The sequence below is a fragment of the Kogia breviceps genome, chromosome 6 (genome assembly GCF_026419965.1).
Source record: "Kogia breviceps isolate mKogBre1 chromosome 6, mKogBre1 haplotype 1, whole genome shotgun sequence".
NCBI classification, from domain to species: Eukaryota; Metazoa; Chordata; class Mammalia; order Artiodactyla; family Physeteridae; genus Kogia; species Kogia breviceps.
The window spans coordinates 18,154,135-18,177,857 of record NC_081315.1 but is presented as its reverse complement, the minus strand read 5'-3'; the positions used below and the strand labels follow the sequence as shown (position 1 = coordinate 18,177,857).

General features: G+C 40.3%; 1 protein-coding gene and 1 long non-coding RNA gene across 2 annotated transcripts; one reads left to right on the top strand and one right to left on the bottom strand.

The window, feature by feature from the left end:
• Positions 1 to 8,459: 8,459 nt before the first annotated feature.
• On the bottom strand, positions 8,460 to 16,601 carry LOC136794413 (uncharacterized). The gene is made up of 3 exons (XR_010841187.1): positions 16,497 to 16,601; positions 12,428 to 12,539; positions 8,460 to 9,122 (listed from the first exon to the last, which is right to left on the bottom strand). It is a non-coding gene; the product is annotated as an uncharacterized lncRNA (long non-coding RNA).
• Positions 16,602 to 20,991: 4,390 nt separating this feature from the next.
• Positions 20,992 to 23,513, top strand: H2AZ1 (H2A.Z variant histone 1). The gene is made up of 5 exons (XM_059066917.2): positions 20,992 to 21,424; positions 21,868 to 21,945; positions 22,230 to 22,343; positions 22,692 to 22,821; positions 23,075 to 23,513. The coding sequence occupies exons 1-5, from the start codon at positions 21,422 to 21,424 to the stop codon at positions 23,134 to 23,136; spliced, it is 387 nt and encodes a 128-aa protein (XP_058922900.1). The 5' UTR covers positions 20,992 to 21,421; the 3' UTR covers positions 23,137 to 23,513.
• The last annotated feature ends 210 nt before the right edge of the window (positions 23,514 to 23,723 follow it).

Below are 23,723 nucleotides of genomic sequence, written 5' to 3'. Positions count from 1 at the left end.
AGCAAAGAGAAAAAAATACTGGGAAACAGAACAGGACACAACATTGTAAATCAATTATATTTCAATGTTTTAAAAAAAAGAACAGGATATCTAAGAACAACTACAAAATGTGTAACACGTATATGTAGTAAGAATACCAGACAGAGAAGGAAGAGAGAAAGGAACAGAAGAAACAGCAATGACTGAGAATTTCCCTAAGTTGATGTCAGATACCAAAGCACAGATCCAGGAACCTCAGAGAACACTAAGAGGGATAAATCCACCCCCCAACCCCAAAAAAGACATTTAGGCATATCACCTTCAAACTACAGAAAATCAAAGATAAAGGCAAAATCCTGAGAAAAGGCAGAGGGAAAAAAACACTTACTGATAGAGGAGAAAAGATAAGAATTACACCTATTCTTTTTTTTTCCTCGCCGCTGCGGCCTCTCCCATTGCGGAGCACAGGCTCAGCGGCCATGGCTCACGGGCCCAGCCGCTCCGCGGCACGTGGGATCTTCCTGGTCCGGGGCACGAACCCGCGCCCCCTGCATCGGCAGGCGGACTCTCAACCACTGCGCCACCAGGGAAGCCCCACATCTAATTCTTAATGGAACCATTCGTAATGGTTCCCCAGCAACCATGCAAGCAAGAAGAGCGTGGAGTGAAACATTTAAAGGGAAGAGAAAAAAAAATCCCACCAAGCAAAAATTCTGTACCCTGCATAATTATTCTTCAAAGTGAAGAAGAAATAAAGACTTCTCAGACAAATAAAAGTTGGGGGAATTTGTTGCCATTAAAATTGCTTTGCGGGCTTCCCTGGTGGCGCAGTGGTTGAGAGTCTGCCTGCCGATGCAGGGGACACGGGTTCGTGCCCAGGTCCGGGAGGATCCCACGTGCCGCGGAGCGGCTGGGCCCGTGAGCCGTGGCCGCTGAGCCTGCACGTCCGGAGCCTGTGCTCCGCGGCGGGAGAGGCCACAGCAGTGAGAGGCCCAGGAGAAGTGAACAGATTGTCTGCGCAGGGAAAGTGACCCAGCCTGGTGTAGAAGAGCCTGAGTGAGGAAGGTGCATATGCAGTGGGGATGAAGATAGCCCAGTGCAGGGTATCAAAGCCTAAGCAGGGGAATGGGATGGAGGAGCTTCACATGGGTGAGGGGCTGCAGCAGACCGATCAAATAAACATGAAAAGGGAGAAAACTAAAATGAGCTCTGTGTTGTTTGATAGGAATCAAAAGTATCAATTATACTCATAGATTTAGATACTTATATATGGATGTGGAAAACTAATGCAGTTGTCAATGTATGTGTGTTTATATACAAGTGCGTATGTAGGTGTGTGTACATATGTATGTGTACTCCCATACATATGTATGTGTACGCACACTATATTCCCTACCTATAACCACTGATAAGACCTTGGGGCAGAGACCACCCCACTCCCATCCCCACCCCCAATAGCAAGGAGCACACCAAGCACCCAAATCATCAGTCTCCAACGAAAGGAACAAGGGCTCCTTGAAGAAATGACTGATTTCAGGGATAGGGTTGACAAAGTACAAGATGAGCCTGAGTATCTCGTGCCCCCCAAACAAGGAAATCCTCCAGAAAGATAGGGGCATGTCAAAAACACACTGGCATCAGCTAGAAAGGGCTCCTACCAGCCAAGTGTGGGACCATTAGGCATGGCAGTAAATTATGGTAGTAAAAATTATAATGCATTGAATTAAATAGGAAATCATGGATTCAATGAGATAGATCGATTGAGAGATGAAAAGTTTGGTGAGAGGTAGGATGAAGAACAACATTTCAAAGTACGTCTCCACTAAATACTTATCACGAAAAGTGATCATTTCAGTGGAGACACCTGGCCAACTATAACTTAATCATGTGATCCAAGTTAATGGCCTCAATAACGGGACAGATTGAAATCATGAGCCACTCGAAAGAATGCAATGAGAAGAACAGAGCATCATTTCTCTGATATTCCTGTTAAAGATGCAAAATCTGAATGTAATCATGACGAAACAACAGACAAATTCAAACTGAGAGGCAATTTATAAAATAAGTGATCGATCATCTTAAAAAGGGTTAAGGTCATGAAATTCAAAGAAAGGCTGATGGAGTAGTACAGACTGAGCATGAAAAACACATGGCAACTAAATGCAATCCGACATTCGGAACTGTATCCTTTTACAATAAAGGATATTTTTGAGGCAAATGGAGGAACATGAATGGGGTCTGTGGACTTCATATGGATTCAACGGTAGTACTGTAGGAAGGGTAATGTCCTGATTTTCATGGTTATGCTTTGATTGTTATGAAGGAGCATGTCCGTGTTTCTAAAAAATACACCCCAAAGTATTGGGGGTGATGGGTGTCAGGTCAACTACTTACTGTCTAATGGCTTAGGGGAAAAAGAGTTCTTTGTATTGTACTTGTAATTTTTCTGTAAGTTTGAGATTATTTTTTTAAACGTGTGTGTGTATTTTAATACTTACCTCCTCCTGACTCAGAAGTCACCTTCTCAGTGAGGTCTTTCATGACAATCCCTTTGAAACTGCAACCTCTGCTTAGCACTCCCCATATCCCTATGTTGACTTGTTTTCTTCACAGTACTTATCCTCAAACATTTTATATAATTTACTTATTTGTTCTCTACCTGTGTCATTACCCCGCTCCATCCCATTACTAGAATGTACGTTCCTGGAAATCAGGACTCTTTTTGTTCACTGTTATAAACCAGTGTCTAGAACAATAGCTAGTATATAGTGTGTATTTAATAAATATTTATTAAGTTACTGAATATAGTTTGTTGTTCAGAAACAGATTCCATTTTTGCTCTATAAATTGATGACTTCTTTGGTCATCAAAAACCCAGTAGGCATTTCATTCCATTAATGAAATGGTCTGAGTATGTTAAATAAGGTGGGGGATTAAGGGTCCTTAGAACTCAAATAATTTCCTCATCCCAGCTTCTAAATAAAAATAAAATTCCAGAAGTAAACATGTGAGCAGATATCAATAAAGCAATAAAGTAGATCTCAAAAGTTTGTAATAAAAGTCATTGCCCTATTTCACATATTAACATGTGGTTCATTTAAAATCATCCATGTCTTATACATGGATGGATGAATGGATAAAGAAAATGTGGTATATACATAGAATAAAACATTAGCCTTGAAAAGGAAGGAAATTCTGTCCTCTGCAACAACATGCATGAACCTGAAAGACGTTACGCTGAGTGAAATAAGCCAGTCACAAAGGACAAATATTGCACGATTCACTTACAGACGGTGTCTAACATAGTCAAACTCATAGATGCAGAGATCAGAGCACTGGTCACCAGGGGTAGGGGGCAGGGAGAAACGAGGAGTTGCTAATCAACAGGTTTAGAGTTTCAGTTATGCAAGATGAATAAAGTCTAGAGATCTGGTGTACGACATGTGCTTACAATTAACAATACTGTATTGCACACTTAAAAATATGTTAAGAGAGTAGATCTCATGTTAAGAGTTCTTACCATAATAAAATAAAACTAAAACTGTTTAAAAAAATAAGGCATACTTGCTTATATTCAGATTTTTGTCACACAGTTGTTGATATATACTACTTCCTGAATATTAATTATTTCTTAGTAGTCCACAGACCAGTCTTCATTAAATCAAAATTTTGCCTTTTTAATATTTATGGATTTCACTTGTATTGAAACGGTTGTTGTGTATTATATGGAGTCTCAGAAATTTAGCAGCATTATGCATATTTAAGCCTATTTTGAGTAAAGTTGTTCTAAAAATTGTCACTTAATTACAAATTAACATCAATAATTTACGGCAACTTTAAAACTTATTGGTAAGTAGATATGTATTTTTAATTCACTTTTTCAAATATCAGTGAAATCTGCAATTACCCCCATCATACAACTCTGACAAAATAGAGATTTGACTTTTTATGCCCTGGAAATAGGCATCTTAGTTTAGAAATAGGGCTACTTGTTGACAACATCACCTATCTACAAGGCAATTCTGAAATCAGGGCAATGTAATAGTTTCTTGTGTAACGAAATATTTTTTCCCAGTAGTGCTTAGTGTCCACTTTTTTGCTTTTTTGGTGTTAAGTTCCATTTGTGGTTCCAGAAATGCTCATAAACTAGTATAATAATCACAACAATTGCACATGGTAGCTGAAGAACGATTTTCAATATTATGTAATTCATATTATAATTGAATATGTAAGACTAGATATAGCATCAGTCAAGTGTGCTGTCAATTCTTTACATTACTCTACATACAGTTTTAGATATTGCCTTAAGAGATAGCACAGATTGCAATAAAGGTGATGGCAATAAAATTTTAAATATTTTGTAAAATCTTATAGGGTACAATAATTTATCACATGCAAACCCACCACAACACTTGATATGTAAAATTCATGATTCATTACCAAATCTAAGTACTGCATTAAGAATTATATTAAAAATCCATGGGGCTTCCCTGGTGGCGCAGTGGTTGAGAGTCCGCCTGCCGATGCAGGGGACGCGGGTTCGTGCCCCGGTCCGGGAAGATCCCACGTGCCGCGGAGCGGCTGGGCCCGTGAGCCATGGCCGCTGAGCCTGCGCGTCCGGAGCCTGTGCTCCGCAACGGGAGGGGCCACAATGGTGAGAGGCCCGCGTACCCGCCCCCCTCCCACAAAAAAAAGAATTATATTAAAAATCCAAATGTTATTACCTCAGCAGTTTTGCCCAATTAAAATCAGTCATCCTTTACATTTTCTAACTTGGAGTTCTATAACAATAACATAGCTCTTCATTTAAAACTTTTTGTCATTATAGATGAAGTGTTTTCAATGTAGGGAGATAAAAGATATTTTATTTAACAATGTTAGCTTAATTTGTAACATGCAAACATTTAGGAATATAGTATATGAGTCCACACAAATGCTAGGTCTGATTTATTAAAAGTCATTATATAAATGCATAAAGTATTGTTTCATTCCCAAGGAATTGAGGATTTATATCTTATTTACCTGCCTCATTTACAGTTTATCAGCTGTTCTAGTTTGTGATGCTGAAAAGAGATGACTCCCCATATCAAAGAACCCCACTGAGGATTACAAAACAACGGCAAAATGCAATAATAGGATAATAATAAAAATTGGTTACTCATTAAGATTTTGACATCTGTATTGCTTTATGTCCTGTCCTACAGAGACAGTATACTTCTTGGTGCTATATTGTAAACTAATAAATGTAACCTATAGATACTAATAGAATTATTCCATATATTATATCATGGCAGACCTTATTATTATGAGCTTAAAAGATTCTAACAGAACTATTAGAAAAAAGATTTATTATAAGTATTCTATTAAAATCTTAGGGATGTAAATCTAATAATTAGAGTTGTATATAGACAATGCTTAGTCCCATTAAATATTTAAATAAATTGGTGATGAAAATGACAGCTTTGATCTTGACCCAGGTGTTTTTGAGACTCCCTGTTCCTAAAGTGTACCAACATTCCTAAATGTGAATAATTCCAGACTCTTAGATAATAAAAACATACTTGAGACAGACTTTATTATTAAAATATATGTATATATTGTTCTATTGCCACATCTCTTTCTTCCCCAGAGTATCTCTTCTATATCAAGTACGTTTTCTATGGCTTCCTGGCAATGTATATATTCCCTATTTTGAAGACTTCCCTGTTAGGTGAACCCTACCTTCTGAATAATACAGGCAGTTTCAAATCAGTGTACAGAAGCTCATCAACAAGACGTTTCCACTAGAGATGAATGGGGAAGACTGGAAAGGATGGCTGGGCGGAAGGTTAAAGAAAAAGGGACACCTAGCAGTTGATGGAGGATTTTAGAAAAAACAAAGGTAGCTGCGATCTGGAGAAATTTAGGGCAAGAAAAGAGGTGTGTAAAGGGTGTTTTATGAAGTGTGTCATGTGTTTTGCTATTTAAACTTACCTCCTTCACTTTATAGCCTTAAAGTGAGTTTGATTTGTAGGTTGTAGTTTTTCTAATATCACCGAAGAGAAATACTTACCTATTAAGGTAACATTTCTTTCAAATCATCTGCTATCTGAAATCATCTCTATGCACAAGTTGTGCATGGAACTGTGTGGAGAGAGCAGAGGCTTAGGACGAAGCCCTGGGCGACTGCCGTCCTGCAGCCAGGCAGTGAAGAAGCAGCGAGAGGGGAAACGGAGGGAGAGGAGAAGGGGCAACCAGCCACACGGATCCTGCAAATCAAGAAAGACGGTGTTAGGGGCACAGAGTGGTCATGCTGCTGAGAGCTGAGACGGAGGCCGAAAACTGACCCTTGGGTTTGGCAGCATGACAGGTAACACAGACAAGGACATTTCTGGATGGCTGATGGGAATGAAAGCCAGATATAAGTGGGCTAAAGAGAGAAATGGAGAGGGAAACAATGACAGCCATCTGCATAGCAAAGCCTTTGGAGAAGGTTTGCCGGGAAAGGGAGCCTAGACAACGTGTCTGCTGGAAGGAGGCCTGAGGGAGGAAGAGGAACTCTTTCCTACGGGCAAGCAGAGAAAAGCAGGACAGATGGGTGTGGGTGAGGCAAGGGCTCGTGCTTGACCTTGGTAGGAAGAGCATGGTTTCCTGAAATGAGGTCAAGGATTGAGACAGAGGGCGAGCAGGTGGGTTAGGTTACTGATTCTTAAACTTGGCTGCAAATGGATAACTAATAAGAACCTGCTGTATAAAAAAAGAAAATAAAATTCAAAAATTCAAAAAAAAACCCCTTAGCTGCACGTTGGAGTCATATGGCAAGTTTTAAATAATCCTTATGCGTAGAATCCACCCCCAGAGATTCTGATATGACCAGTATGGGATGAAGTCAGGGGATTATGCATTTCCACATCTGCCCAGCTGATTCTAACAGCAGCAAATTTTGAGAACCACCAGGTAAGATTTTTGACGATAGAGAAGGTATTAGGCATCAACCACTTGCTGAAGTCCAGACTACCTGCTAGGTGGAAAACAAAAGAGATAGGAATCATTTCTTACTTTCGAGGAACCTACAAATCCATAAGCTGTTCATAAATCTTCTGCTCAGGAAATATGAAAATAATTTAGGAATATTAGCAATTTTAAACATATTAAAGAAAGCAAGGTACAAACCATAGTCAATTATGCAGAATAAGGGAAATAAGAGATCAGTTTTAGAGACAATGGTTCAGGGAAAGGTCGTTATAGGAGAGTAGTGACCTACATTCTGAAGACGTGAAGGGCAAAAACCAAAAGATGTTTAAAGGATAAAAGAAGTCATTTCAGATAAAAGAAGTAATGTGAATAAAAGCAGGTCATCAAGGAAAGTATGGGGAAAACATACTTCTGGGTAACTGAGGGACAGGGATGGGAGAGAGAATTTTCACTATGTACCTCTTTTTTAAAGCCTTTTAAACTGTTGAAACATGTAAACATTTAACCTTTCAAAAATAGATAGATAATTTTTATCTAAAAAGATCAATCTGGGTTGAAAGACAAGAATACTAAAACATGAGGGTCATGAAACATGGAAGAGCCAGCTGATAAAGGTATTAGAAGTGCTAACAGTATGCACAGGAATAAAGTCTGTTTTCTCTATCATTTCCCTTGAAGCAACGGCATAATAGTTTAGCCACATAAGGTCTAACATCACTGTAGTGAAATGAGGCTTGACAGGCACAGAGTAAAAAGCTAGCATGGAGCTCTGTGTCTGCTGAGCTGATCTAATCCTTCTACTGATAGAAAATGTAAAATCAGATGAAATGTTCCTCATTGCTGTGCATTAGAAAAAAAATACTTTTGTGTTTCTTTGTTTTAAAGTACTCTGTAGCCCGTAAGTCATTAATTACTTTAAAGAGATATTCATGTTCTTTCATGTGGCCTCTTTTGCTGAAGAGATGATAGGGGAAAAGGTTTCGTTTTCTTCAATTCTCTTTTCATGATTCACATTTATATTGTAAAACGACTTTTCATTAATGTGTGATGTTTAAGTGCCTTAAACGATTTAGAGAAAAGCTGTGTTCAAGGGCATAACATCACTGAGTACGGACAGCGAATTGAAATTATAAATTATTGAAAACAAGCCAAGCCACAGTTAATGTTGCTTGTTGCCCCCTCAGTATGGTACTAAATTTACCTATGTTTTCGAATAGGTGCCGAAGTAAAGCAAACACACAAACTTGATATATTAAAGATAAGGCATGAAACAGTGAAACGGGTAATATTCTGTATTATGAAGTTATCATCAATTCTTTACTCAGGTATCCTTTAATGGAAAATTTTGGTGTGTTTATTTGCTTTATTTTAAGTAAGATAAATTAGAAAATTTTTCACTTTTGGAAAGTAAAAGTAAATATTCTTATGAAATACTGTCAGTATTCATTCTTCATGCTAATAATGTTATGATGCTTTAGAGCTGAAAAAATACCTCACATAGCTCATGCAATCTTTATAATAACCACGTGACCATTCCCACTTTGCCCGAGAGAAGCGTAGTATTCACAGAGGTTGATTTGACCAGTGTCTCTTGGCTGGGAAGTATCAGTGTCAAATCCACATTGCCTGAATTCAATTTGCCTCTTTTTTTTCTACTCCTGCCTCATTGCTCCTTATCTTTTGTGGTCCACATTGGTACGCTGTGAACTCTTGTACAAATTCCCCGCACGTTATTTTAGTATAGCCAAAGCAAAACAAAATTAACAACAAAAACATTTATATAGATCAACCTGTCTGTTAAAGACAGCTGCGCACAACATCGAACAATAAAGTATCCTTTACGTGGTGAAGCCAGAGTGGCTGAGAAGCCATCCTGGTCCGTTCAAATCAGATATTGGGGTTGCCCTTTATAAAAAAAAACATTTTTAAGGGCAAACCATGATGCAAAACATAGTTTAAGCCCCTGAAAAAGTGGGGGCCACAAATGCATTGGACTTGAACTTTTCATGACTACAAAGTTTACAATTTTTTTTCCCTCCCTACATGAAGATACCATTTGTAGCAGTTTCATCACCTTCAAAAAAAAAATTGTGGGGACTCCCCTAGCGGTCCAGGGGTTAGGACTCCGTGCTTCTACTGCAGGGGGCACTGGTTCCATCGCTGGTTCGGGAGCTAAGATCCCACATGCCCTGTGGAAGGGAAAAAAAAAAAAAAAAATTGTTTTCTGAAATTTGCAGAACAAATACCCAGTTGCAACAATCATCAATGTTTTGCCATGTTTATCTCTCCTGCATTAAAAAAAAATTCTTATTTTGGTTGGAACATTTTAAAGCAAATTCCAAACATTTTTTCATCTTTCCCCTAAATATTTCAGTGTGCATCTTTACAAATAATAAAATAAGGGACAAATAATAAAATAAGGGACATTTCTTTACATCACTAAATGCTATTATTTTATCTAATAACATTAACAATACTTCCTTAATATTACCTAGTGCTAAGTTCATATTCAAATTTCCTCACTTATCTAAACTTAAAAAAAAAAAAAAAAAAACTAAGGACAGAACATCAGCTTCCAAAGAAGGTTCACACACATTATTGGGTTATACTGTCTCTTAATGCTTTTTAAAAATCTTTCAATCTAAAACAGCGTTCTTCTCTTTCTCTCAGTCTCTCCCTCTCTCTTCCCCCTCCTCTCGTCTCAGTGCTATTTGCTTTTTGGGCGAACCAGGTGAATTTGCCCATTCTACATGTGGCTAACAATGCTGCCTTGCATTGTCTGTATGGTGTCCTCTGATTTCCAGTGGCTGAGAAGTTAGTTCTAAAGACTTGAATCGATATGCAATGAACTACACAGCCCCATCTATAAAATATTCTTTTAAAAAAATTATTCCATGTAAACTTAGAAATATTATCACTTTCAATCTTCAGTGGAATATATTATAAAGAAAGAAAAATAGTTTTACCATCGAGTTATGACCTTTAAATGATTCATGTGAAGGTTGCATAATGGGATTTTTTTCTAATTCTCTTATTTCTTCTGTATTTATTAGCCAGAAATCTTTTGTTTAGAAGAATTTTTCCTCATCAATTAGTTCAGTATAAACTGAAATACAATTCGTTGCAGAGAGACAAGGTCAAGGTTCACGTCTTCCCCTTTAATTATCAATCTTTAGAGTATTGGGTTGGTATTGTGGACACTTCCAATGGCATCCAATGGATTTTCTTTTCTCTCTGTTTCTCCCTCTCCTTCCTCCTCCTACCCCTTCCTTTCTCCCTCCCCCTCTCCTCTCCCCTGTCCTCTTTCCTCCTCTCTTTTCAATTTGAACTCATTGCTTTTTCTAAATTCAATGTGTTGGACTTAAACTTAGAGGCATTATTTCGATGTTCAAATTACCCCATTTTAGCCACTGGGAGAATCTTCAAACTTTTTTCTGCGTCCTTTTCGCAAGACTCCACAACCTTTGATAGTGTCACTTTCTGGGACAATATAATATCACAAGCTCACCATCAACATTTCCTGCCCCATCCCTGGAGTCAGCCATTTCTCCATCGATTCCATTTAGTAGCAAATGATGTTTAGAGACCAGGATCTTGCCACTAGGAGTATTTACTGATAGTAGCTTGTCATTGCTTCTAAGGCTTTTCCTTGGACAGAGCTAAGAAACACGTTTTTTTTTGTTGTTGTTGTTGTTGTTTTGTTAACATCTTTATTGGAGTATAACTGTTTTACAATAGTGTGTTAGTTTTTCCTTTACAACAAAGTGAATCAGTTATACATATACATGTGTTCCCATATCTCTTCCCTCTTGCGTCACCCTCTCTCCCACCCTCCCTATCCCACCCCTCTAGGTGGTCACAAAGCACAGAGGTGATCTCCCTGTGCTACTCGGCCGCTTCCCACTAGCTATCTATTTTACGTTTGGTAGTGTGTATATGTCCCTGCCACTCTCTCACTTCATCACAGCTTGCCCTTCCCCCTCCCCATATCCGCAAGTCCATGCTCTAGTAGGTCTGTGAGAAACACGATTTTTTAAGAGGAGGGGAAAATTCATATGTTCTCACTGATATTTCTGTTCAAATATAAAATTGCAGGGTCTTAACAGTTTTCATTTTATATTCACATCTCTTTTTCTTATGCTAAATTATTGATACTTAAGAACATTAACATACTTAATAATTTGCTTTATCCTATTATATACATGTAATAATTTAAAAAATAACAATACTGATATTATTACCAACATTGACCATTGAATGAAGTGTAAGACTTCTTGGTATTTTTTTTTTTGTCTTTATAATATATTCCACTGAAGATTGAGAGTAATACTATTTCTACGTTTACTTGGAACAATTTCTTTCCTCTGTTAGAATAAATCCGTTTGAATTTATTCAATTTGCTTTTAATATTTACAGATTGCTTATTAAACTTTTGGGGTTTTTTGTTTTTTGTTTTTGTTTGTTTGTTTTTGCAGTACGCGGGCCTCTCACTGTTGTGGCCTCTCGCGTTGCGGAGCACAGGCTCCGGAGGCGCAGCCTCAGCGGCCATGGCTCACGGGCCCAGCCGCTCCGCAGCATGTGGGATCTTCCCAGACCGGGGCACGAACCCGTGTCCCCTGCATCGGCAGGTGGACTCTCAACCACTGCGCCACCAGGGAAGCCCCCAGTGTTTTTAATTATATAAAAACACTTACAACGCACCAAAGTGAAAACTATAAAACAAAAAGTTTTACTTCCATCCCTGTCCTGTCTACCCTTCCTCTGACTATAATTTTTATTAATTTTTGGTTTATCAATCCACTATTATTTATTTCTTTAAATATGAGCAAATATACAACTTATACAAAACATAACATGTTAGAGAACCTATTCTGTACTTTATTTCTTTCACTTCAGAATAATATATTCTGAAGATCACCATCTATCAGTGTATACATATCATTCCCTTTTACAGCTCCATCTTACTTCATTAATGTTGATGTGTCATAGTTTGTTAATAAGTTCTCTATTAATGATTATCTGGGTTATTTCCAATCTTTTGCTATTACAAATGCTGCCACAATAAGTAACCTGTGCATAAGTTCCTTTGTGTTTTTGCAAAGCACAATCTTTTTAAAAGTAGGGAACAATGAAAACAAGAATTCTTTATTAGGGAATGTTTGCCAAAACTTCTCCTTCTATTGTATAGTATTAGCAAATGAATCCAGCATCTTAATAATAATAGATAACACACATATAGGTCTCTCAGAAACACATCCACCTTCACTGTTTTGTGTCTGTAAACTAGGTGATTAGTCAGGGAAGGCTAACTGCTGTAATAAACAGCAAAGCTGTGGTGACCTAACACAGTAAAAGTATTGGTCTGGTGTTCCTGGTTGGTGGGTGGCTTTTGTGTGATTGATCTTGAGGCTGTAACCTCCTACCTTACTTTGGAGTCTCCTGCTTTGTGTACAACTCTCAAATAGAGAAAAGAGGGTGGAGAAGACAAACTTACTTTTTAAAAGCCTTGATATGAAAATGACACACGCCACTTCCACACACCTTGACAAGGACCCATCACGTGGCCACCCCTCCCTGCAAGGGAGCAGGAGTTCTGGTGGAATGTTCTGGAAGAAAAAATGGTTTGGGTGAATAGTGAGTCAATATCGGTCTTTCAGGGCTCTGGTTATCGACTTCATATTCTTCAATATATTTGTTCCAATGTTTATATAAAATCTGTAGCCCAGATAAATAAAGATCATGTCACTGAAAAGGCACTGTGTCCCGCGTGCAAAATAGCCTTTGGATGTGTGTGAAGGACATGGAACGAAGGAGCCTATGACAGGTGCAATCTTATAAATGTCTGTATTTTTACATGAGCTATCATTCAAGGAAAGTTTCAGCACCTAGGAGTGCCTTGAGGAGATTTGACCACCCCCAAAATATGCAGTCTGAATAAAAATGTGATGCTTTGTAAATGCAGTTTCAAGTCACATCCCCCAGTCTTTGAGGCAATCAGATTGCCACAGGCAACCAAGAGTAGAGCCTCAATATTCCAGATCCTATTCATTGAGAATTTGTCATTGGAAATGGAATTGAACTATAGTTTAAATCATACATAAAGAATGTTTGTAAACCAACTTAATAGAGAACACAAAGTATAAGCATTTTCTAATATATATTTTTAAAGTTTTTGAGCTTTGATACATTTACAAATAAATAACGCTATTACAAATTCTTTTTTAAAGCAAATCTACTAGTATTTGTTCTTGGCAAAACTATTTCCTGGTCACTTGGAGTGTTATATATCCATATGTAAAAGTATTATAAATTCTCTACATGTTTATTTTTATACATATCATATGTGTATTTATTTTCAAGTGCTCTATAATTCATAATATTCATTAATTTGAAAAAGTCCTTTCTGTAAAATTAGCGAAGTTTTACTACATTACAAAATCAGTGATGTGAAACAGGTTCTACATTATAATAATATACAGTTAACACTTTTTCTTCTCCTTACAGATTTTTGTAAAATTCCTGAATTGTCAGCTTAGTTGGGAGAAAACAATGACTTGTTTCATTTTTGAGAATTAAGACGAGTACCCTGTTTTAATTTTCAAACAGGAAATAAAAATCTAAACAAAGAGCCAGCATGTAAATTTCCATATACTGCGGTCACATATGATAAATTACCCGGCCAGCTCTCGCCTAGACTTGTTGGACTAATCTGTTAATGGAGAAAGAGTTCGTCTCAGCCTGTTTCCTGCTGAGATTCCGAGCAGTAGAGAAGGCTCATTGAAGAAATTGATGACTATTTCACAAAACATCGGGACACTAGAAGGCAATGAAAACAGTATTCATCTACAAACACTGATGTCTTAAAAGTTGTTCAGTTAGAGATTGTATCTATTTCGTTTAAGACAGAGAAGATCACAGGTATGTATGGTCACGGGCACGAATCAAATCCTCTTCCGAGAAGGTTTTTAACTCGGAAGTACGAAGCTATAGAAAGAGCATAGGGAACTTACATCAGGTTCTTTTACCCCGAATGTCCCCCTAAGTCTACTTCTTTACCTTTTAAAATGAATATAAGCCATGATCATGTCTACCTCAGACATTTTTAGGTGGGAACTTGACCTCTAGGTCAAATTCCATAGAAAACTCTTAAAGCGCCTTGTAAATGTACAGAATCATTAGGAATTATTTTGAGCAATTGATCTTGCTTAATATCATGTCTCAAGTATCCTAAACGTAGTGACTCATTAATCATGTTCTGAAAGCCTTATCTACTCCTATAAGCAAAAGCATTGCTCTTTCTTTCTTTGCCTGGGGCCAGACCGTATGAAATCTCGATGAGAACAATTCTATAGCAAACTGGGAAAAACCCCTTAGAGCAGTTACAATAGTTAACAAGATGATTTTCAGATAGATTGTTAGCTGGATTAGTTAGCTTTCACCAGGTTATTCTGTGCTAAAACATAATTCCAAAGAACCACTCCCACTCCTACATACACACACATACATACCACACACGCAAAATGAAGTTGGGAAAGTCTGAGGGTGTGGAAAAACCTTTAGATTCTTCTCTATGTCCATCCAATTGAGAGGACTAGGGAGTCACATTTATCTGTGCAAGGTTTTAACAATAGGTGTGATGACCACAATTTCTATACGGTTTTGGCCCTGGGGCCAAAGTCTGCAGAGGGGTGTGAAGTATAAATTGCTCGGTTTTAGACTCTTGCCTTTTTGTGTGTGTCGTGCTCCTTTTCCTCCTCAGGATGAAGGTGGCATTTGGATTCCCACTAGTACTAAGATGTGAAATTTCAAACATACAGAATTTAGCCAATGGGCGTTTCTCATTGCCTTATAACATTGGACATAAATGATCTACTTAATAACCAAGAGTTTTAATAAAACGAGATTTAGTCTCAGAATCTGTGGCAACATCATCGTCTTTGGTAAACAGAAGAGAGTAGTAAAGATCAAACAGCTTATTCCTTGCCCAGAGCAACAATACATATGTGAGGAACATCATCTTGTCAGATGTTGTAACTACAGGAGTTTTCTAGTTTAGTACGGAATCGTTATGTCTACTGAGACACTATGCTTTACTTCTCTGGATCTTTTTCTTTGGCTGCTCTTCAGCTTTCAATTGTATTCACTCTTTTCCTTGGTATTGTCATCTGTGGTGTCAAATTAATTAAAGAACCAGGTTATTAGATTGAGGTGGCTCTAATGCTGTGGCAGCCTAAAATCTAAGCCTGTAAATGCCTCAGGGTTATGAAATCAAAACCTAAAGACAACCAATTGCTTTAAGCTATAGCCAGTCACATTATTTCCTTTCTTTGCTTCCAGACCTTCTCTACAGAAGTCTCCCCACCCCCCACCCCCAACCTCCTGTTGGTGGAATGTTCCTAACCACTTCCAACTTGGCACTGCCTGATTCCAACTGATCTTTGCTCAAATAAACTCTTAAAACTTTTAAATATGCCTCAGTTTATCTTTCAACCGCTCTGACATCATCGCCTAATGGTTTTGTTGGGAATCCTTCTTGGGATATATCTTTGAAACTTCTTCTTTCAGAAGCTCCTGCGGTTATTGCCAACATACTTACTGGAAAATTCCACTTGAATTCCCCAAATGTCAACTTAAATATTTCATAACTTTCCTGACTTTCCTCTTTTTTCTCTCCTCTGCCCATCCATGTCTACCCTTTAGGCATCCCCATTTCTATAGGTGCTACTTCATATCTTAGACCACCAATCTAAAAACCTGAGTATCTTCTTTCACGCCCTCTCTCATTTATCCATGTCCACTTCCTATACCTTCCTAAATGTCAACCTAGCTACTAAATCTTATTCAGTCTTCCTTCAAGATGTTTTACATCCTTGTCTTGGTTTCAGTGTTATACTGGTTTTAGGGTTTATACCTAAATGACATATATCAGCTTTACCAGCCCTCTAACAAAAATTTTCCCTTTTGTCATTTGCCTTGTACCCCATGCTAGATTAGTATCCTAAAATCAAAGAACCCCTTCTCAGAAATATTGATTGGTCTCTTAGTGCCTCAGGGTAAACTGTGCTATCTTTCCTTAAGATTTAGGGTGTTGACTTACTGTAATGGTTAAGATCAGGTAATAGACAATCCAAAATAAAAGTGGCTCAAACAAAATAGATGTAAAAGTTCAAAGAGATCCAGGGCAGGTTTGAAACTCCATAGTATCAAAGACTCTTGCTCCTTCTATCTGATTTCCTTTATATGTGGCCTACATTCCCAAGTTTATTTCATGGTCCAAAATGGCTTTCCAACTCTGTCTTTATTCCAGTCAGTGAGAAGAAGAAATGGAAAAGAAAAGGGCTTGTCTCTTTTAAGGAAATTTCCTGGATCTTTTTTTGTGCCTACCATTGCTGCTTATACCCTTTGGTCAAAACTTATTTCCACGGCCAAATGTACTTATATTCTGATGACCAAGCGTCCCACTAAAAATGTGAAGTTCCAGTACTGAGGAAGATGGGAAAATTGACACAGGGTTATAACCAGGAATCACTGCCACACTTACCTTCTAACTGCTACTTCCTTACCTTAACCTGTCGTTCTAGTCAATCTCTCCCCTTGTCCATTTAAACATAAATTCTTCAAAACACTTCAGCCGATGGTTTTTTCTGTCCTTCAAGCTAGAGGAACTGTCGATTTGGCAGCCAATCAGGTACTTATTCTGTAACAGCCTTAGAAATGTGGTCTTAATGATTAGAGCATTGTTTAAATTTTCTTCCTTGTCTAATCCTCTCAGCTAGATGGAGGGAAGAAACTGAGCCTTATATATCCCATCTCCCAACTGCTATTGCTTGGCCTGTTGCCTGGCACATCGTACAATTTAATGGTTGTGTTCTAGTTTATCTAACAGGCTGAGAGCACCGAACTGGAATATATCACATCTATTCCTTTATTAGGGAGGGATTATATATCATATGTTATGATGTATGGTATTGCATTCCATTTCAGTTGTATATATAAAGACAAAGAAGACAATACAATAATAAAAGTGTTAAATGTCAATAACAATCTTCTTGAAATTATGTTAAAAACGTATGATAGGGACATTATTATGCAATTGAATTTAAAATTTAGCTGGAGGGATAAGTTATTAAATACCAATATAGGTGAAATATTATTTTGGAAAACAATATCAACACATAGACTCCCTCTCTCTACCCAGCAAATCCTAAAGATCAATAATAGACAATGAAAGGATAATATAAGAAAAGACCCTCAATTTTTAAATTTTAAAATTAACAGCAAATTTCCAAAAATTTTGAGGACTGTTAACATACAGAAAAAATAGCTTAGTGCTGTATTAAAAGAGATATTGGGTCCCATGATCTTTGAATTGTTTTTCCTGAAATGGCAATGGATCAGGTAGAATAGATTCAGCTGATCCTCTTTACTTATGTCCTATATTTGTGAATTAAGTGTGTGAAATCTGTGGTCATGGGAAGTGTATAACTGGGAAATTTGGAATTTAAATCCATGGTCTTTGTTCATCAACACTGAGTTAAACACATAGGCTTCTCTTAACATAATCACACTTACGTGAAGAATTCAGGGAGAACTATGGCCTTTGTGCCACAAATATTAGTACATCATATTAGAATATATGGAGTATATTCCTCACACTTCATGAAATCCTTTCACAATTCTATGAGGTTGGCTTATCTAGTGCTGTGAATCCCTCTATAAAAAAATGAAGAAACTGTGGCTTAGAGTTCAACCTACTCAGGGCCATATAGCTAGTAAGTGGCTGGCTGCCCAGAATCATTGCCTGCTCTTTTACTCTAGCTCAATATTTTGTATTATACTGCAGCGGGACTCAGTTATTGACAACTGAGTGAGTCCTTGAAGGCACTTTCTTTCCCAGATGCCCTAGGTGGATGCCAAGATTATAATGTGGATTATCTAACAGAAAGAATTCTGCCATTATCTATCTAGGCCAGTGGTCTCCAACCTTTTTGGCACCCGGGACCGGGTTCTGGGAAGACAATTTTTCCACAGACCGGGGGCAGGGGGGTGGTTTTGGGATGATTCAAGCACATTACATTTATTGTGCATTTTATCTCCATATTCAAATATATAGTGAAATAATTATACAACTCACCATAATGCTGACAGGAGACGGAGCTCAGGCAGTAATGCGAGTGATGGGGAGCGGCTGTAAATACAGATGAAGCTTTGCTCCCTCCCCCGCTGCTCACCTCCTGCTGTGCGGCCCGGTTCTTAACAGGCCAGGGACCACTGGTAGTGGTAGGCTGAGATCCTTTGAAATAACTGGGGAGTCTGTTTGCATATGCTTAAAAAAAGGTGTTCAAAGTAAGATGTACTCGAGAAATTTGAGATTCCCCAGTGTGAGACCGTCTCTCAAAAAGTCAAGAATGGGGGCTTCCCTGGTGGCGCAGTGGTTGAGAATCCGCCTGCCGATGCAGGAGACACGGGTTCGTGCCCTGGTCTGGGAAGATCCCACATGCCGCGGAGCGGCTGGGCCCGTGAGCCATGGCCGCTGAGCCTGCGCGTCCGGAGCCTGTGCTCTGCAACGGGAGACGCCACAACAGTGAGAGGCCCGCATACCACAAAAAAAAAAAAAAAAAAAAAAAAGTCAAGAATGGAAGTTAACATTCATACTAGTGTTTGAGAGGGGATAATAATTGGTCATAGAAAGTGTGGCTGAGTTAGGAAAAGACCATTAAGGAGAAAGTCAATAAAGTGGAGCCATCTACCTCATATTAGTTTAGTTTCCTATGACAAGAGAGCACTTACTAAGTAGTAAGTGCTTACTTACTAAGTACTTACTTACTTACTAAGTAGCTGACTGGGTATGGCATTGAACAAAAAGAATTATATAGCTCTGGCTATATATATATATATACATGTATTACATGTATTAGTATAAACCCAAGTTGAGGAGAGAGAAACCAAGAATATTAACACATTTTTACCATGCTGTTTCCAGGGCAGCAAAGCGAGTAGGACATCTTCACAAAACTGCTGTGAAAAGTGTGGCAACTGATATTCTCCTATTCTCCAAAGGATGAGGAAAACTATTGAAAGCATTAAACCAATTTTGGATTTTAGTTTGGATGTTGGATGACTTGGTTGTGTATACTTTGGGTAGGTTTCAGGCTTGCTGCTTTCATGTCAAAGGACAACAATGCACTAGACAGGGAAAAAGATTTAGGAATCAAAGATACTTTATTTCAGCCCTCCCCAACAGCCAGTGTAGAAGATACCATAGTTATCATCGAGGGATTGCTGTGGGATAAACACGTTAGCGCGTACATCACATACCTTCCCCTTTAATCTTTCAACAACCATGTGAAAATAGGTGTTACCATACCCTTTTCATAGAAGAGGAACTTGAAGCTCCAAAAACTAACTAAGATGACACATTGAGAAGGAAGCAGAGCAGAATTCTTGTCTACCTGCTCCTGAGCTCATTCTCTTAACCACTATTCAGTGAGGCAACAGTGAATTCCTTTAGCTGGGCCTCATAGCAAAGAGTACATATATAGTCTCCAAACTGGAAAAGGTATTAATGTCAGTTTGTGAGTTATATATCAGGAAGCCTCAGTGGAGTTCAGGTTAACTATTACATCAGGTTTCATAGCTTTTAATGTCATTATATCAATTCAATGGGAGAACTGATTAACTCTTGCTATTGATTACATCCTAAGAAATCCCACTTGCAAGGGGAAGAAAATAATAAGCCTTCGTGTCAAATTGTTGGGAATCTTGGAACTTAACTCCTAGAAATAGAGAGGTCCTCTAATTTGATAAAATCTTTCAGGGGCTTCCCTGGTGGCGCAGTGGTTGAGAATCCGCCTGCCGATGCAGAAGACACGGGTTCGTGCCCCGGTCCGGGAAGATCCCACATGCCGCGGAGCGGCTGGGCCTGTGAGCCATGGCCACTGAGCCTGCGCGTCCGGAGCCTGTGCTCTGCAACGGGAGAGGCCACAACAGTGAGAGGCCCGCGTACCACACACACACAAAAAAAAACCTTTCAAATTGAAACCCAAACTACAGTATTTTAAAGTATGTATTTCAAATTTTCTTGACGTCAGAAATACTGAAATATGTTTAAAATGTAATACACCATTAAACACTACAAATATTAAAGATTTAGATCACTACTTTCTTCAAGCAGCTGGACATGTATACAGGTGTTATTAATCTATTAGTTGGAGGACTAAGTAGCTGGCATTAGGATCGCACTGTGTGTGTACAGTACTATTTTTTAAGCCCACCATTTGCAATTGATTACACGGACCATCTGTAACTGTCTGTGAATCATGTTGGGAGTTACCCCCCTGACATTTACCGAACATTTGTCATGTAGCAAACTGTTTAGCATACAAGTTGACACATAATAGCTTTGAGGTTTCACTAAATCAACTTTAGACACCAGGCTATAGGTACAACCCATTGACATGTAATTTCCAGAAAAACATGGCTTATGATTTAAGAAAAGATAACCGCCTCACCCCAGGCCCTCTATGGGTAGACCAAAACGTCTTTTGTGACCAACGAGGTGACTTTGCTTCACTGATTTTCCTATGAAACTATCCTGTTGGGGTGGGGTAGGGGAGGTAGGGGAGTCAAAAGTCGTGAGGAAAGAAGAGTAGGGACATTCAGCTGAAAATGAAGTGGCAACAGTGGGTCGTGATCAGTCGGTGGCTCGGGACTCGCCTAGGGGGAAGGAACGCGGCATCACTATCAAGGCTGTGATTCGTGATGAACTCGTTCCTCTCACTGGACGCGTTCGCGCTACCTGTCAGACCGGAGGAGCCGCAGGGATGCAGAGGGGACCGGCGAGGCGGGTACCCCTGGCCCCGGAAGAAGGATGAAGACTGATGGGTCTCCGCCTGCGAGGTGCTCTTGCGGGGGAGCAGGGCGGGAAGGAGGGCGCGCTAGACCCCGCGGAGACTTCACGTGGTCTCTGGAACCAGGCTAGGAGACGAAGGCGGAGCGGATGACGGGTGTGGGGGGGCGGTGCTCGGTGCTGCGTGCCCCTCCCCTAAGCCTCTCAGCCCCTCCTCCCAGACACGTGACCACAGCCGGCGGGTCCCCTTGCTCCCGCAGCTTAGCTCGCTCTGTTTCTTCCCTCCCGCCGCCTTGCCCTTCTTCTCCCCAGTTCCCATCCCTCTGCCCTCCCCCACCACCTTACCCACGCCCCAATAGCGGCTCGAACTGCGAAGCGCCCGCCCCTCCGCCCTTTTCTTCGCGTGCTCATTGGCTGAGGCTTCAAGGACGCGTCCCGAGGGCGGGTAGCAGCCATTGGTGGGATGAGCAATCCGAGTTCCCGGATGAGGGAACATTCTGCAGTATAAAGGGAGCGGGGAAGGCGGGAGACAGCGCAGTTTGAATCGCGGTGCGACGAAGGAGTAGGCGGCGGGTTCTCGCTGGGTGTTTGACTAGTCCTCTCTCTGCCTTGCTTGTTTGAGCTTCAGCAGAATTTGAAATGGTAAACTTGGTGGAGGCGCTCGAAGACTCCGCGGGTTTTTGCTGGCGGGAGAAAAACCCGTTACAAACGGAGATGGGGTTGAAGCGGCAACGGCTGGGAACGCGCGGAGACAGGATTTGGAAGAGCGGGGGGAGGTGTTTTGTCGGCGGCGAGCGGAGCAGCCTCCGATCTCGCGGCGGGCGGCGACGGTTGGGTGGCGCGCGCAGCGCCGCTGGGGGCCGGCGGGCGGCGATCGGGTGGACGGCGGCGCGCGGCCGCGGCGGGCGCGCAGCGCGGGTCGGGCGGGCGGGGTCGCCCCTGCGGCGCGCGGCGGGCCGAAGACCCCGGCTGGGCACGGGGCCGCGCTCGCAACCGGGCCGCGCCGCGGTGGGGGAGGGGCGCGCCGCCCTGGTAATCCTATATTCTGCGTTCCTTCTTCGCTCGCGGGCGTGTGCGCGCCGCAGGCTGGCGGTAAGGCTGGGAAGGACTCCGGAAAGGCCAAGACAAAGGCGGTTTCCCGCTCGCAGAGAGCCGGTTTGCAGGTCAGTGGTGGTTCGTGCAGTCTGGGAATCGTGGCGTTTTTCCTTCCTTTTCCTCTCTTGTTTATCATCAGTCTGGATGAGCGTTTCGTCTTTGCGTGGGTGACGGTGTCGCGACTTGGTTTACCGATACAATAAATATCAGGGAGGGGGGCGATCACGTGTGTGGGTGCTGGGGCGCGTTGCTGCACCAGCGTCCGTTCCCCTTGCTTTGGCGCGCGTATAATTTTACCATCTTTGGCCCGTCTACCTTTGTGCATTTATGTTTGTGTATGCTAAAAATAAAGTTCCCGGTGGGCCGTATTCATCGACACCTGAAATCTAGGACGACCAGCCATGGACGTGTGGGCGCGACTGCCGCTGTGTACAGCGCAGCCATCCTGGAGTACCTCACCGCAGAGGTAAATGGGTGTACGCGTATAATCTGGGAAAGATTGGGGGGGGGTAGGGGGGAGGCGGCAGGAGGGAAGGAGGAAAGTGATGCAAGAAAACTCCCAGGCTCTAAACGCGGCGAGAAGCTTCTGAGAACGCTAGAGGGGGCTGGTGTTCACGATGGGATCCTACTGGGCTTGAGTTTGCGGCTTCAGGAAATAAAATCGCGTGCCCGCTTTATAGCTTTTGCGTATCTTGCCATGCAGGTAGTGGGGGAGATGACACTTGGTAGATACACGTTCATGAGGCTTTGATTCTTGTCAGGATCTTGAAGATAAGGAAAGCGGGAGGGAGATTGATTACATTCTGTCTTCTAGGTACTTGAATTGGCAGGAAATGCATCAAAAGACTTGAAGGTAAAACGTATTACCCCTCGTCACTTGCAACTTGCTATTCGTGGAGATGAAGAATTGGACTCTCTCATCAAGGCTACAATTGCTGGTGGTGGTATGTAAATACTAAAATTTTAATTTCTTTAGAGAAAAGAATTCTTTGCTTTAATTCCCACTAGTAATTTTCAGTCTAGAAGAGGACACAGTATAGTTTCAGTGATCTGTAGTATCGTTGCATCATGAAATTTGATATCTGTATTTCTGAATTTTTACTCTGCACACTTCAGTCTCACATTTAAAGACGTCTTCCAAGTTGAACATAAACGATCTTGGTTTTAAAGTACTGTGTTATTTTATCCTTCTTCCAGGTGTCATTCCACACATCCACAAATCTCTGATTGGGAAGAAAGGACAACAGAAGACTGTCTAAAGGATGCCTGGATTCCTTATTATCTCAGGACTCTAAATACTCTAACAGCTGTCCAGTGTTGGTGATTCCAGTGGACTGTATCTCTGTGAAAAACACAATTTTGCCTTTTTGTAATTCTATTTGAGCAAGTTGGAAGTTTAATTAGCTTTCCAACCAACCAAATTTCTGCATTCGAGTCTTAACCATATTTAAGTGTTACTGTGGCTTCAAAGAAGCTATTGATTCTGAAGTAGTGGGTTTTGATTGAGTTGACTGTTTTTAAAAAACTGTTTGGATTTTAATTGTGATGCAGAAGTTATAGTAACAAACATTTGGTTTTGTACAGACATTATTTCCACTCCGGTGGATAAGCTCAATAAAGGTCATATCCCAAACTAGTTGTGTATAAAATCTGCTTGATTATAATAGGAACAGCTTTGTTTTGAATAGGTATCTTATCCAGCAATAACCTAAGCACGTTTCTTTCCTTGAAATTAAACTGTTAATTCTGTACGTCAGCAGAGTCAGAAGGCACAAGTATAATTTTTTTTTTTACTACTATGTAATGAACTATTAAAGGTTTTTAAACTTCAGCAGGAGCCGGAACA

What these genes read in the sequence shown, in the direction of transcription:
- H2AZ1 (XM_059066917.2), top strand. An exon ending in CGCAGAGAGCCGGTTTGCAG is followed by an intron (nt 21,946 to 22,229) that starts GTCAGTGGTGGT and finishes CTAAAAATAAAG; the next exon opens with TTCCCGGTGGGCCGTATTCA. An exon ending in GGCTACAATTGCTGGTGGTG is followed by an intron (nt 22,822 to 23,074) that starts GTATGTAAATAC and finishes TCCTTCTTCCAG; the next exon opens with GTGTCATTCCACACATCCAC.